This window comes from Lathamus discolor, chromosome 12 (genome assembly GCF_037157495.1).
Source record: "Lathamus discolor isolate bLatDis1 chromosome 12, bLatDis1.hap1, whole genome shotgun sequence".
Taxonomy (NCBI): domain Eukaryota; kingdom Metazoa; phylum Chordata; class Aves; order Psittaciformes; family Psittacidae; genus Lathamus; species Lathamus discolor.
Genome location: NC_088895.1, coordinates 12,798,929 through 12,813,608, shown reverse-complemented (window position 1 = coordinate 12,813,608; position 14,680 = coordinate 12,798,929). Strand labels below are relative to the sequence as shown.

At 43.5% G+C, this 14,680-nt stretch overlaps 1 protein-coding gene across 10 annotated transcripts in view; it reads left to right on the top strand.

The window, feature by feature from the left end:
• CLIP1 (CAP-Gly domain containing linker protein 1) overlaps positions 1-14,680 on the top strand; it is a 68,360-nt gene that overhangs the window by 48,372 nt on the left and 5,308 nt on the right. For all 10 annotated transcript variants that reach the window (XM_065692556.1, XM_065692553.1, XM_065692555.1 and 7 more), the window contains 4 exons: positions 1,148-1,285; positions 2,043-2,149; positions 6,939-7,059; positions 10,706-10,758. In XM_065692556.1, coding sequence (XP_065548628.1) covers positions 1,148-1,285; positions 2,043-2,149; positions 6,939-7,059; positions 10,706-10,758 — 419 coding nt within the window. The remainder of the gene's footprint in view (positions 1-1,147; positions 1,286-2,042; positions 2,150-6,938; positions 7,060-10,705; positions 10,759-14,680) is intronic.

Below are 14,680 nucleotides of genomic sequence, written 5' to 3'. Positions count from 1 at the left end.
TTTCCTCTCTGAACTTCATTGCACAATCAGCACTTCATCTTGGTATAAACAGGCTGGAATTATGGTCTCTCTCCATATATTACTTTGGGTTTTAATTCAAGTTGTGAGTCTGAAAGACACTTTAATATTGAAAACAAAATTATTTCTAAATGTAAAAGCCCATGTTGTTGCTGAATGTTGCAAGAAAACAACATAAGCTGTGAATAAAAGGAAGTTCTGTTTCTAGAATCTGGCAGGAGAAATGGAGCAGCTCCTTCCATTGAAGGTACTCTGCAACTTAAAAGCTAGAGTAGTAAGAGAGAAGGTTTTAGATTAGACCTTTGTGCCATTTTATGTTAAATTACAACAAACTTCGAATTCGAGTTACTTGGAAAAATACAAACCAACCCACTGCTGCTGTCAATGTAATTGGATAAAAAGCAGTGTAAGAGAACCATTTAAATTCACATTACAGGGCTTTTGGTCTGTTAAAGACATGGACAATCCTGGTTTTCTTTTTATTCACAGAAGTGTTTGGTATTCACCACCAACAAATTCTGTAAAGCATTTTGAATTTCAGTTTGTGTGGCTTGAAGCCCATAAAATCAGTTTGAATACAGATTGGAATCAAAATATCCAATAGAAATGTATTCTACCCATCGAGGTATTTTAATGTGCTTATGAAGTATTTCCTTTCATGAAGGCATAACAAACAACACTGAAACAGTGCAGTAACTGGCTTCATCTCCTATTTAATTTGAATTCTTGTTCAAATTTTGAACAGCTTTTTATAAATGCATATTTTCTGAACACAGAATAGTCTGTTGGAGGTGAATATTACTGAACTACTACTGTCTAAAGTAGTTAGCAGCCTCAGAGCCATCACAGTGGTGGTAATTAGAAATCCAGGAGTTAAATAAGAAGCAGCGGGCCTCCTCAATGGTAACAAGCATGGGGTTATGATCTGTTTCTGCATGGAACTGAATCTTCTCATGTCCCTTTATTTTTATACTTTATGCAGCTTCAAAATGCAAATTCCCAGTTGAAGTCCTTATTTAATTGAAAAACAGCTGGCAAACTGTGGGGCTGTGCATAAAGTATTGTGGTTCGTCTTTTGTTTTCAGAGATCACTTTGGTAATACTTTTTTTTCCCTGCCTTTATATATAGGCTGCCAAAATAGCAGATGATGTTATCCAGACTGTGGAGAAGGTGACCAAAGAGAAGGATGCCATTCACAAAGAAAAGATTGAAACTTTGGCCTCTCTGGAGAACTCTAGACAGACAAATGAGAAGCTACAGAATGAAGTAAGCACTTTTAAATGCTTTTTTAATGAAAATATTTGCCTGGTTTGTATGGAAGAACTATTGAATTACAGAGAATCAGATCGGGCAAGAGGTGGATTCTGTCACTCTCCCACCACAATAGAGACTGACTTGTAAAGGCTTATTAGATGCGTACATTTTGATGGCAAATCTAGGTGCTTGACATAGCCAGATGACCTGTGTCCTTCTGTATTTTGCTTGTGGTTTCAAATACCATACAGCAGGTAAGGTAGTCCCTTAAATCTTGGTGCAGCTACAAACTATCTTTTTTATTTAGTGTGAACATTGAAATGGCATCTTTTCTGCAGATGTGGAGCACTCTTTGACTCTCTGAGCTTTTGCAGCTCCCATAGTAATGGGTAGTGAACAGCTGGGGTACCCTGAACACCACAGCTTGTGCTGTAGCAGCCATGGTTTCCAATGAGATGTGATGACTCGAGAATTAAAAGCTGTGATGTGAATAATGGCGGGGGTTCACTTTTCTGGATTAACATAAAAAAATCTGCAGGGTGCTGTAATGCCAGGAGAATAGCTGGAGATTATCTGTTATACAATATATTGTGTCATCAAATGCCAGCGACTGAGGTTCACAAGCTTGTGGTGTTTACGGGGTCAATGCAAGCTCAGTAAATAGACAATAACTTGTCCCATGCAACAAGATCTCTGACAGGAATGGATTTCTTTTGAATGAACTGTGTAGTTCCATTAATGTAATGATGCTTTTATTCCCCTCTTTAAGTTGGACATGCTTAAACAAAACAACCTGAAAAATGAAGAGGAACTTAATAAATCAAAAGAGCTACTAAATCTGGAGAACAAGAAAGTGGAAGAACTTAGGAAAGAATTGTAAGTATTTCAGTGTTAAATCTGTTGAACTGTTCCTTTGTAGCTACATTTACCTTTCATTTTTATGAAAAAATGACTTTCAGTACCACTCTGGTATCCTAATATTTATTTTTGACTGAATAATCTGCTTTACCAGTTGGACATGTGTAGGATTTGAAATCGCAGTGTTGCTCCTGTATTGCTTGAAGTGTGTTGAAGCAAATCCTTCACTCCAGGCATTGTCTGAATTTGTTGAAGGAAGTACAGAGTTCTGCCACCTGAGGGCACCAGGTTGTTTTAAAAGCTTTATCATAAATTCTGCTTGGATTTAATTACATATGGAGTGTTAAGTAGTTTTAAATGGCTTTGGTTATAGGAAATCTGGTTCTTCTTTTTCTTATCTAACTGTTTCAATGCAAATGCTGTATCTAGTATGTAAAACTACAGTTAACTGCTTATCATTTGAGATGCTTCATTTGAGCAATTACCTTATGGAGGTACTACTACCACCACTACTACTACCGATGTGTAACACTGTACACAAATAAATTAACTCTAGAGCATCTGATATAAAGTAATTTTTCCCATGGAATCTCATTGTATCAAAGCTTTCGGTGCGCCACCGTGAGCAAAAGTCCTGGTTATTGCTGCAGTAGTGTGTCCCCCAGCTCTCAGAGATGTCACACATTAAATCACAATCTCTGCTCTGAGAAGCATTTGTTGTCTCATGGAGTAAGAGCTGGAATCTGGACTGAGAGCCAAGAGCAGCTTTGACTAATTAATTAATTATTAGTAGTAGTAGTTCCATAAGTCATTTTGTGACAGTTCTTAACCACTGCTCTGAGGTGAAGTCAGGACACAAAGGAAATCAGCACATGGAATTGACACCAAGTTTGTGTGACTGACAGTTATTGCTGCTTGCTTTTAAAAGCCTGCATGCTTGATTAGACAGGAACCTCCTTTGAGAAAGGCAGCTTTCATTCCATGAGCAATTCCTACCTGCCTCAGTGCTTGTGGGAGATGCCAAAGCAAAATCATTATCTCCAGACTAGTTGCTCCAATGCTTAGAACAGCAAGGGGCTAGTAGGCTCTGGTGTGGGGGGAAGACAAAATATATTAGACTGTGTTTTGTCAAGCAGAGGTTATTTATAGAAAATGCTGCCTTGAAAATCTCCAGCAGTGGAAGGTGTTCTCAGGATCTTTGTGGGGTCTTCAAATACATAGCAAATAAAACTAAAACAAGAGGCAATATAGGCCCACTGCTGAACGAAGTGGGTACCCTGGAGACAGAGGATATAAAGAAGGCAGAGGTGCTGAATGCCTTCTTTGCCTCTGTCTTTACTCCTGCAGACTCTCCCCGAGGGCCCCGGATTTCTATAGCCCCAGAAGGAGTCAGGACAAAGGAGGAGTTTGCTTTGGTAGATGAGGATTGGGTTAGGGATCAGCTATGCAAACTGGACATCTGTAAATCGATGGGTCCGGATGGAATGCACCCACGGGTGCTGAGGGAGCTGGCGGAGGTCATTGCTAGGCCACTTTCCATCATCTTTGGTAAGTCATGGGAAACGGGCGAGGTGCCTGAGGATTGGCGGATGGCAAAGGTCACACCAATCTATAAGAAGGGCAAGAAGGAGGACCCGGGTAATTATAGACCGGTCAGCCTTACCTCCATCCCTGGAAAGATGATGGAACAACTTATTCTTGACTCCATCACTAGGCATATCAAGGATGAGGGGGTCATTAAGAACAGCCAACATGGTTTTATGAGGGGGAAGTCATGTATGACCAACCTTATAGCCTTCTATGAGGAAGTGACTAGGTGGAGGGATGATGGTAGAGCGGTAGATGTAGTTTTTCTTGATTTCAGTAAGGCATTTGATACTGTCTCCCACAGCATCCTCATAGATAAGCTAAGGAAGTGTGGGCTTGACGATCAAGTAGTGAGGTGGATCGAGAATTGGTTGAAAGGAAGAAGGCAGAGAGTTGTGGTCAATGGCGCAGAATCTAGCTGGAAGTCTGTGACTAGTGGAGTTCCTCAGGGGTCGGTGCTGGGACCGGTGCTGTTTAATATTTTCATCAATGACCTGGATGAGGGAACTGAGTGCACCCTCAGCAAGTTTGCTGATGACACAAAACTGGGAGGAGTGGCTGACACACCAGAGGACTGTGCTGCCATTCAGCGAGACCTGGACAGGCTGGAGAGTTGGGCGGGGAGAAACTTGATGAAATTTAACAAGGGCAAGTGTAGAGTCTTGCATCTGGGGAAGAACAACCCCATGTACCAGTACAGGTTGGGGGTTGACCTGCTGGAAAGTAGTGAAGGGGAAAGGGACCTGGGGGTCCTGGTGGATAGGAGGATGACCATGAGCCAGCAATGTGCTCTTGTGGCCAAGAAGGCAAATGGCATCTTAGGGTGCATTAGAAAGGGAGTGGTTGGTAGGTCAAGAGAGGTTCTCCTCCCCCTCTACTCAGCCTTGGTGAGGCCACATCTGGAATATTGCGTCCAGTTCTGGGCCCCTCTGTTCAAGAAGGACAGGGAATTGCTTGAAGGAGTCCAGCGCAGAGCCACAAAGATGATTAAGGGAGTGGAACATCTCCCTTATGAGGAGAGGCTGAGGGAGCTGGGTCTCTTTAGCTTGCAAAAGAGGAGACTGAGGGGTGACCTCATCAATGTTTACAAATATGTAAAGGGTAGGTGTCAGGATGATGGAGCTAGGCTTTTTTCAGTGATATCCAGTGATAGGACAAGGGGCAATGGGTGTAAACTGGAGCATAGGAAGTTCCACGTTAACATCAGGAAGAACTTCTTTACTGTAAGAGTGACAGAGCACTGGAACAGGTTGCCCAGGGGGGTTGTGGAGTCTCCTACACTGGAGATATTCAAGGCCCGCCTGGACAAGTTCCTGTGTGATGTACTGTAGGTTACCCTGCTCTTGCAGGGGGGTTGGACTAGATGATCTTTTTAGGTCCCTTCCAACCCTTGGGATTCTGGGATTCTGGGATTCTGGGTTTTAATTTTATGTTTTAAGGCTAAACTCAGTCATAGACTATTGCTGAATGTGGTCTCTAATCATTCGTGCTGTGAGATGTTGTGGATATGTGGAAGCTTGTCCTGTTTTTTAATTGAACTTTGTTGTTACAATTCTTCTGTGCATTGCCTTGTTTTAATTAGAGTGAGGAATTAGCTTGATAATAGACACTGCTGGATCAGCAGAACATCCTTGTGAGGTCTGTTCATGAAGGTGGTGCCTTTGCATGGGATAATAGAGGGAAAATTTTGCCGACCGGAGCTGTGACTGTAGGCAGGGATGTGCGGCTGCTTCTATAGCAGCTTTTGGAGGCAGGGAGATGTTGGAGTGACAGTGTGTGCTTTGTCAAAGAGCCTTCCATGGATGAAGGCTTCATCCTGGGAAGGATGAAGAAAAGCAGAAATACCCGCTGGGCTTGTGTACTCATTTAGCACTGCTGAGTGCACTTGCAGCTATCAGCTTAAAGTTCCTTGGCACTATACACAGGCAAGTATTACACACAACTTGACCCCAGGATTTTGTGTGCTTTTTTTATAATGCCCTGAATCTCTGCTTCAGCACCAAAAGCAAAGAGAGGAGAACGGGTTAGTACTGCAAGCAGTCGTGGTTAAAAATAGGTGTGTTCCTGTATCAGCAAGTAGAGCTGTACCGAGGTAATTCGAACTGATGTGAGCTTTCCTGCTTAATCCAGCCTAGGTGGGTCAGATGGGAAATGGGTCAAGGTGAGAGCAGATAGAAGAAATGGTTGGAAAATCTTAGTCATGCTACATTCTGAACTCCAAAAGTAAATCAGATTTCCTTTGGTTTAAATGTGCCCTGAGATAGAGCACACAGTCCTTGTATTTTGAAGTGCTTGAGTAAGTTTCTGACTTGAGAGTTCTACCTCCCACAGTCATAAAAGTATTTTTAATATTCCAATCAGGGTTTAAGTCAGTGCAATATTGGTACATAGGAGTATGAGACTGCTTCTTATCAAACAAAACAGCCATAAAAATTACTGCTTAATGAAATAAGACATATCTTTTCATGTCTTTCATCCTCAAAATGTCCTCAAAACATGTGCGAGTCACTTGTGTTGCAGGCAGGCATCCAAACCACTTTGTTTCAAAAACTTGTTGAAAATAAACTCATTTAAGGAAACCACACATTGGCAGCAACCTTGTGAAACCTGCTAATCCCTTCTTTCCTTCAGCTTTTGTTTTGTCTCATTTTCAGGTTTGTATCTGTTAATGGAATAGATCAGATACTTCGCTGTTTTGCCCCCTATAACCTTGCATACGTTCTTGTATGGTTGGATGTCAGACCTTGTAGGGAGTATTTAAAAAGTGAACTGTGAGCTTTTTGCTGGTTTTTTTTTTTTTTCCTCTTCTTTGTATCCCTTTTTCTTTCTTCCTTCTCTTAACAATTTACCTCTGGCTACTGAGTTCACTTCTGAGAAAGTCCCAGCTATAAACCGTGCCAACCCTCTTGTCAAACCCTGCCCCGTATTTCCAAATCCAGGCACTCTCAGACCATTGGAAGCATGCAGTGCTCACACTCTGAACTCCCTGTTCTTTTACTATCAGCTACATTGAACGCAAAAGGAGTTTTGTGCTGCTGCTGCTTTCAGGGTTAAACCCATCCCTGCGCATCCGAGGTGCGGATTGCCACCTTCCTCCCAGATCCCATTAGACACGTGACCCAGATGTATTTTTCCAAGCTGTGAAGCTGACTCTCTCCCACAGTTTTTTCCTGCCTCTCGGGTTCCTATGGTAACGATGCTCTCCCTGTCCTCCTCGCAGCGAAGCGCTGAAGCTGGCAGCAGCTCAGAAGTCCCAGCAGCTCGCAGCTTTGCAAGAGGAGAACGTGAAACTTGCCGAGGAGCTGGGCAGGAGCAGGGACGAAGTCACGAGCCATCAGAAGGTACAGTGGCTGGGAGCTTCCCTGCTCTCTGTGCGTGCTGTTTCCACTGGTGCTGGGTGACATTGCACTGCATGTTTGTGCTTGAAACATGAGTTGTGCTGAGGGTGTTTTAAAATACATTTGGAAGCCACCTGCATCGGGAGGTTAGAGCTGCAGGCTGGCAGAAGGTTGCATAACTCATGGAGGATACTTTGGAGGCTTGGGAATGAGAGTAAATTGAATAAGCTTTAGCCAAATGTATTAACAGACACTTGCTATTTCTGTCAGGAGAAATTTTGTTATACAACTGTGGAAATATCTACCCGGTACAAAGGAAATCTGTTTAATTCTCCTCCTCTTTGTTCCTGCTCCCCCTTCCCACTAAGCAGAAGAGTATTTAGGATGATACTGTTTAAAACTACTTGGCTGGACTCTGTCTCTAAAGTGCTGGGCACATCTATGCTTGCTTAAACTTCATACTGTGCATGTACATGAAGAGTGCTGCAGCCAGGTAGTGGGCACCAGGGGACTAGAATTGGTGTAAGATGGTTTTCTGGTGGTAGTTCATAGGGGAGAAAAAGACTCAAATGTAACAGTAAAATATAAGTTAAATTCATTTGCACATGCTGCTGGAATCAGCATGGGCTCAGTTACCCAGCCTGCAGCACTGGTGCTTGCCAAAAGAGAAATTAGATTTACAGTCATTAAACATGATGGGATTAGTTCTTGTGGAGCTGTTCCAGTGACAGCCACATGAAGAGATCTTTGTAAGATCTTGTCCAAAAACAAGAATGCAGAAGACGTGGATTTATCTGTTGCCTTTCTGAGGTAGCACTGGTGCAGAAGAGGGGGCTGTTCCCAGGGACAGCAGAGGAGATCTCCTCCATCCTGCAGCAAAGCCTAGTATCTTTAAAGCCAAGAGGCTGGCTTTTCCCCAGGGGTCCTGTTTGGAAACACTGAGGATGGGCGAGTATGGATCTGGCCAGTTTCTGAATCCTTTTGGCTGCTGACAGGAGTAATGCACAAGCTCCTTCAGCTTAAGGAGCCTTTGGAGATGATGAACAGGAGTCCCAGACGTGTGGGCTCAACCACTGACTCATGCAGCATCTGAGTAGTGGTGTGGTAAGAGAACGCTGCCATCCTGAGCAGCCATTGGGAGCTCTGCTCCCCACACCCACATGGGATCTTAAATTATTTCAGAGTCTTGGAGGCAACCTGGTATTTTCAGGAGTTGTAATAACTGGAAAAGGATTCGGCAACAGGAGGGACGGCTGAACCTGTGACAGGGATTAGTCAGTCACCTTGGAAACTGGAATATGCCCAGTTCACCTGCACCACAGCCTTTTCTGCCTGCGAGTAGACAGCTCCCAGATCAAAGATCTGGAAGATCTGCTAGAGCTTGGAGAAACAAACAGTGTTTGCCTTCCACAGCCATTCGTGTTGCATGATGCCTTCTGCAAGGAAAATGCAGTCTGAATCTCGGAAACACGGGAATGCCACCCGTTGCATTTCCTAAACGTAGTATTTGGGCTGTGGTGTCTTTAGGTGTAGTGAGCTGCACATCCTCCTGAAAGGCTGAAGAGGCCTTTGGTATTTCAAGGGGACTCAAGACTGAGCTTAAGTCCCCTCATTCTGCCTCTGCTGAGTTCTCTTAAAGAAATGGCAACAAAACCAGCCAGCCTGGAGGATCCTCGCTCCTGGGTTAGCACGGTCCCAGGGGTCCCCACTCCACTTCTGCCCTGCTATCACTTGGATGCATGTACTCATGTCCAGGCACCAAGTTGCAGCGAGCTTTGGACTCCACTGGTTCCAGCTATCCATGGGGAATGGGAAAACATTACTATCAAGAATTGCTCTATTAGATTTTTAGAGATCAAGCATTGGTGGTAGCAGTGAAGACGTTTGACAGGACAGGCTTCCTCCTGGAGCTGCATTTCACACGGTGGGTACAGAAACTCTGGCAGTAGGGGTGAAAGCTCAGCAGGCAGCAGCACTTCAGTCCGTGTGAGCGCCGGTGCATGTGCCTGGTAAGATGCAGTAAGGAAGGTAGCGAGCATATGGTGTGAGTATTTTGAGCAGTCACTATGGTAACTGTAAATTCTAGCAAGAGTGTAGTCAATTGGGGTAGGGAATCTGTGGCTGCATGTGACACACTTTGCAAAATTCATGAACACTTTCATGAATGATTTATCCTGACATCTAAAGGTTAAAGCATCTTATGCTAAAGATGCTTTGCTTTATCGATCCATAAGTAATTAGCTGTTTGTAATTAGTTAAAGATTCACACTCAGATATTGAGCTCAGGGAACTTTTCTGGCTTCGGTTTATTTGTGGTGGCATTTTGGGAGCTCAGACCTGCCAAGGTGTTTTAACTTCACTGGAAACAGTGCAGAGACATCTATGCTAGCTCAGCTGGTCCATCTTTTATTAAAGATATGTGAGAAGTCTGCTCTGAGGGTAACAAGAAAGTGAGCAGCTTGCAGGGTGAATGTGATTAGAGAAGGGGTGTCCTTTCTCCCCTTCTGCCAGGATGCTGCTCAAGGCTTGATCCATGACTCAGTCTGGAAGCAGTGCAACCCCCCTGACATCTTGTCCTTTATTCCTCTCTTTTAATCCACCTCTGTCTTGGTCTGTATAAAAATCATTGCCCTCTCCACAGCCAGCCAGAAAACTGAAAGGGAGGAGATGCAGGGTTTGCGCTTACAGCCTGGGAGCATTCCACAAATGCTGGAGGGTTTTCCAAGTTAAACAGGCACCAGTCTTGTAGGAAAAGAAAGCTATCGGTAGAGGGGAGCATCACAGAGCACTGTGGGCATGGCCTCTGGGAGCAAAAGGGGAACAATGTCACTGTGAGGTTTGTCCAATTCAAGTGGCAGCCAACAGTACAAACACCGGGAAGTCAAGCTCCTCCTAGGGTGACTGTGGATTGTGGCCAGGTTAATGCCACGCGGTGTGACCAGAGAAATGTGCTGCTAGAGCAGATTTACAAGTGAAACGTTTCTCCAAATTCTGATGTTCTTTTTCCCCTCTGTGTGTTTGTCACCTGTCTGTAAGGATTTGTATAAGCTGCCTTTGCAGTTTGTTGTTGTACAAGTTTTGGTTGGTTGTCTTGTTTTGCTTTTCCTGTTGGTTTGCACTCCAAGAACCTGCAGCAGCAACATCCGCAGCTGAAGGCCTCACCAGTTGTAAGAGCTTAAGGTGGCCCCACTGAGTCAGAGGTTCAGGATACAGTAACCAACACCAGACTGACAGCTTTAGGGATCAATAATTTATCTCTAAATAGCAGCACAGTAACAACCACGGATCAGTAGCACAGTTATCCAGGTCAGAACCACAGCAGATCCAGTAATTCACCAATACTGGCCTAAACTTAGCAACCAGGCACACAAAGACTTATGTTTCTCTTTGGTGTTTAAAGCAATACCAGCCTCACACCTTTCTTGTGTGCACAAAACATGGAAATGCTGTGTAAAGCAGTAATAGCCTCTCATGATTTGGTGTTCTTGTCACTGAACAGTTTGTGTTTGTATGGAAAATCAATTACTTTGAGGATTTGTAGGCTCTGTAGCCTCTCCCGTGTTTATGATGATAATGCTGCTCTGATATGTCATGCCGAGGAAACAATCCTTAGTGTATTAACTGCAGTCTTTTTGTACTTGTGTTTTAGCTGGAAGAGGAGAGATCAGTACTTAATAACCAGTTATTAGAGATGAAAAAGAGGTAAGTTGGTTTTTGCTGATGTGTGTTTAACTCTGCAATCCTACAGAAGCCTTCAGAAAACATAATACAAAAACACTGCTAAGAAAGCAGTTCTTTTCTGTGGTGTCATAATGAAAAGTGCTGAGGTTGTCACACATTACAGATGTCATTTCCACATGGGCTTTATTAAAAGTGTGAAGGAAATGTAATTATTAATGTAAGCAGTGGTAGTTTTCCTCTTTAGTTCTGCACCTCTTGTATGGTAGTAGTTCTCATTTCCAGTAGCCGGTTCTGTGTCTGGGTTTTGTCTGCTCTGGAGTGTTGGATTGTCCCTCAGTCAGATTAAAGCGCACACATACAGATCCGACCCATCGAGTGCTTAAGGAATAATAGGAAAACGCAGTTAAGCTAGGGTTGTTATTTAACAAAAGAAAGGCAAGAGAGGAAAGCAGCAACTGTTCAGCATTGACCGGATTGTTCTCATAATCCTGGGATGTTGAGTTCCCTGTGGCAGTAGCTATTGCAGTTCATTCAGCACTGTTTCTGAACACCGGGAGATGTGTCCTGGGTGACTGGGGCATCCATTTGTAAACTGGGCTGTTCAATAAATGGTCCCAAGTTACAAAGGTCACTGACTTCCTGCAGCATGTGGATGGAAACTGATGGGCACGATGTCTTTTAGGGAAATGTGGGCTTTCAAAAGCAGTTACATAAACCCTTAGAAAAAGATGCAGCTCTGCACGACACCTCCTGTGTGCCAGGAAAAACAAACCAACCCTGGTAAATATCCTGAATTTATAATGGCCACAACAAAGAGCAGTGAGGGCACATCCTCACTTACTCAGTGTTACATGCTGGTCCCTGGGTTAGTCCCTGTTAATCTGTTATTCAGGGGCTTGGTCACGCTCTGGTACACCTCGCACTCTTCTGAAGGCACCTGGGTATGACACAAGCTAAAGCTTCCTCAGAGAACATGAGTTGGGGTAGTTGCTCTGCAGAGAGGCAGGAGCTGAACCTCCAGCTCTGATGCAGCCTTTAGGCTCAGAGAATAGAGTAAGTTCAGGTTTTAAGATGAGGTGAAGAAAACAAGGAGAGAAATCTTCAGCTGATGTAAAGACCAGTTGACATCCACACTAATTAGGATGCTTGCAGCAGCTGAGGATCATCTCCAGTATATTTGATGTGGAGGCAGGGAGGGGAAAGGAGGATATTAGGGCCGCTGACAGCTTAGAATGCTGTTTATAGCCTGATTGAATGTGGTTTAAAACATGCATTTTAAATAGCGTAACTCCTGAAAGTTATTTGAGGAAGGAGGGATGGGGACCCAGGGTTCATTCAGTACTTTCCAGTAGTTCTATTTCATAGCATACATTTTAACAGGCAGACTCTTTGGTAACTTGTATAAAGAAAGGTGTGTGGCTCTGATTTTCTTCCTGTTTCTGTGCTGTGTGAGCTGCCTGAAATAATCTCGATAACTATGAAGTCATTACAGTGCATTTAAACATCAGTTGGTTACACTGAGATGCTCAGGTTTGTCACTGGCTTAGTGACGTTCCTCAACAGTGTTGAATAAACTCCAATAGAAGAGAGAAACCCGTTAACAGTCAATGTCACAGACACAGAGTGCAGGCTCTAGGGGTCAAAACATGCCACATATGACATTGTTTGCTAACAAAAAAGTTAGGCTGAATGAAGAGCTAAGTTGAAAAGTCTCTAAATTCCCAAATCCCACTGGAGCTGGTGATGAGAGGAGCGAGGATTTCTTCCTTTTGGCCTAAGTAGTTGAGATACTGAGAAGGAGCCATCCTTCTGTTTCAGTTAGGTCAGACCTCCAGCAGTTTTTTCACCTTCCTTCCACCCCCAGCTATTCTTTTCCTCTATTTTAGCAACTCCCTGTATGAAATAGGCTGGGAGTGACAGGAGTTTGGTCTTTGAGTCTAAGGGGGTTCTATGTTGCCTCAGGTTCTCTGTGGGTTGCTGACTGTCTGACTGTCTTTGAGCTTGCGCTATTTATCGATACTCATCTCATTCCTCTCTCTTCCCTTTCCTACCCTTGCTTCCCTTGCTATATCTGTGTGTCTTTAATGGTAAGACTCAAGAAAGTCTATCCACGTTACAATAAATAGTTATTTTTCTTTCTTTCTTTTTCTTTTCAAGTAAAGTTGTTGTACATATTTGGCTGCCTTTGTCCCTTGGTGTCTTGCTTTCGTTTTGTAAAATACTCAGCAATATATATATACATATTGAAAAAGTCTATATTTTTAACCAAAACGAATAGCCCCTTGGTGCAGATTTAGTTCTTCCTTACAGTATTTTGCATTTTTACTCCATGTTTCTAACGTGGTTCTTGTTATCTTGCATTCTTAAAGCTTCCCCAGTAGCACTTTAAGGTATTTGCTTCATTCTTAGAATTTCTTATTTTTGTAGTAAGGGAAGAATCTGGGTGATTTTTGTAAATGTTAAACCAAAACCTCTCTCCCCCCTTGGCTCCAACTGCTCCAGATGTGCTTTAACCTCCTCAGGGAAGGGGAATGTTAAAATGGTGTGTGAAACGACAAAGTCATTTTCAGTGCTGTTTATCCCTGCTGGAAAGAAGCTATTTTGTGCTTGAATTGGCAGGGAAAAAGTTCAGGTTCACCAAACCAATTCCCTGTTGTTTTATTTCCCTGATAAAATAGTTTCCATAAGGTTTTTCTTGCAGGTTAGGACTATGTAATTCTTTCACGTGCAACATACACTGCTTACGTTTACTGTCTGAATCACACCGCAAGTGATACTGAAGCATCATTGGGCACTCAGCTGGTGCTGGAAGTGAACCGTGATTCACACTTAGGTTAAGAGCGTTGTGACTTACACCTACAGATAGGTGTAACACCTATTATAGCTGTAGGTTGTCCAGTTTCAGCATTTTTGAGGGTCTGCAGCTGGAGCTGTAGAGTGTGGCTCCAGGAGAAAGGAAAAACCAATGCTGCCATACAGGGACATTTGCCCCTCGTGTTTTCTCTCCTCTCTTCTCTTGTTTCTCTCCCCTTTTGTTAGAGTATTCTAGATTCCTACGTTGAATTTGTAAATGCATATTTATATGCTCACAAACTGTTTGCCTTTTTCAACCACCTAAATGCTTGGGGTGGCTGAAACCAATCCCAATAAATGGCAAGGGAACTGTATTAGTACAAACCCCTTATGTTTGGTCTTAATCTCAGCAATGAAGATCTGACCATGAAGTGGAAACCTTGGCTAAAGAACAAGCTCTTGAGCACGAGCCGAGTCACTGGGGTGTCCATCTGCCCTCTGTAGCTGCCTGTGTAGCACAGGAAACTCAGTGAAGCCTTGGGTACAGCAGAGCTTGTGAGCAGCAACTTCCAGATGACCTTCCCAGTAAATGCTGGATTTGCAGCTCTGTGGAGCAGAGAGGGCAGCTCTGCTCTGTCCCATGTGCAGTGTCCCATGCCTCGGTGGCACATTTCTTTCCCCACTGCCCCCTGTGCTTTTGATTCAGCTCAGCATGGGTTAGGCCAGAGCATGTGTGTGATCCTGCCAAGGATCCTGCCATCATGCTTTTAGTGCTCTGCTGAATAAGGGTGGGCAAGGAGCTCTGTGAAATGCCGTTGCCCTTTTAGTTTTTACTAACAGGAGTATAACTTGTATTCGAAGGCCAGATTGTGCAGTCCGCAATTTGTTGTGTTGCTGCTTCTCTTAATTCTCTCATTGTGAAAAATATACCAAACCCCAAACCAACCTTTTGGTTCTTGTTTGGTCGCTGCATCAGCTTTTCTAAACCCCAGATTCTCCACTTGCTGCTTCCATTCCCGAGTATAATCTTAACAATGAAAGAATTGCATTAGTTGTGCTCTCATTGTTGAGTTTCCTATTGAGTCGGTGAGTTTTATTGTACTTCATGCTCTGGGTATCGTGGCTCTCACTAACTGTGCATACTGTGGGT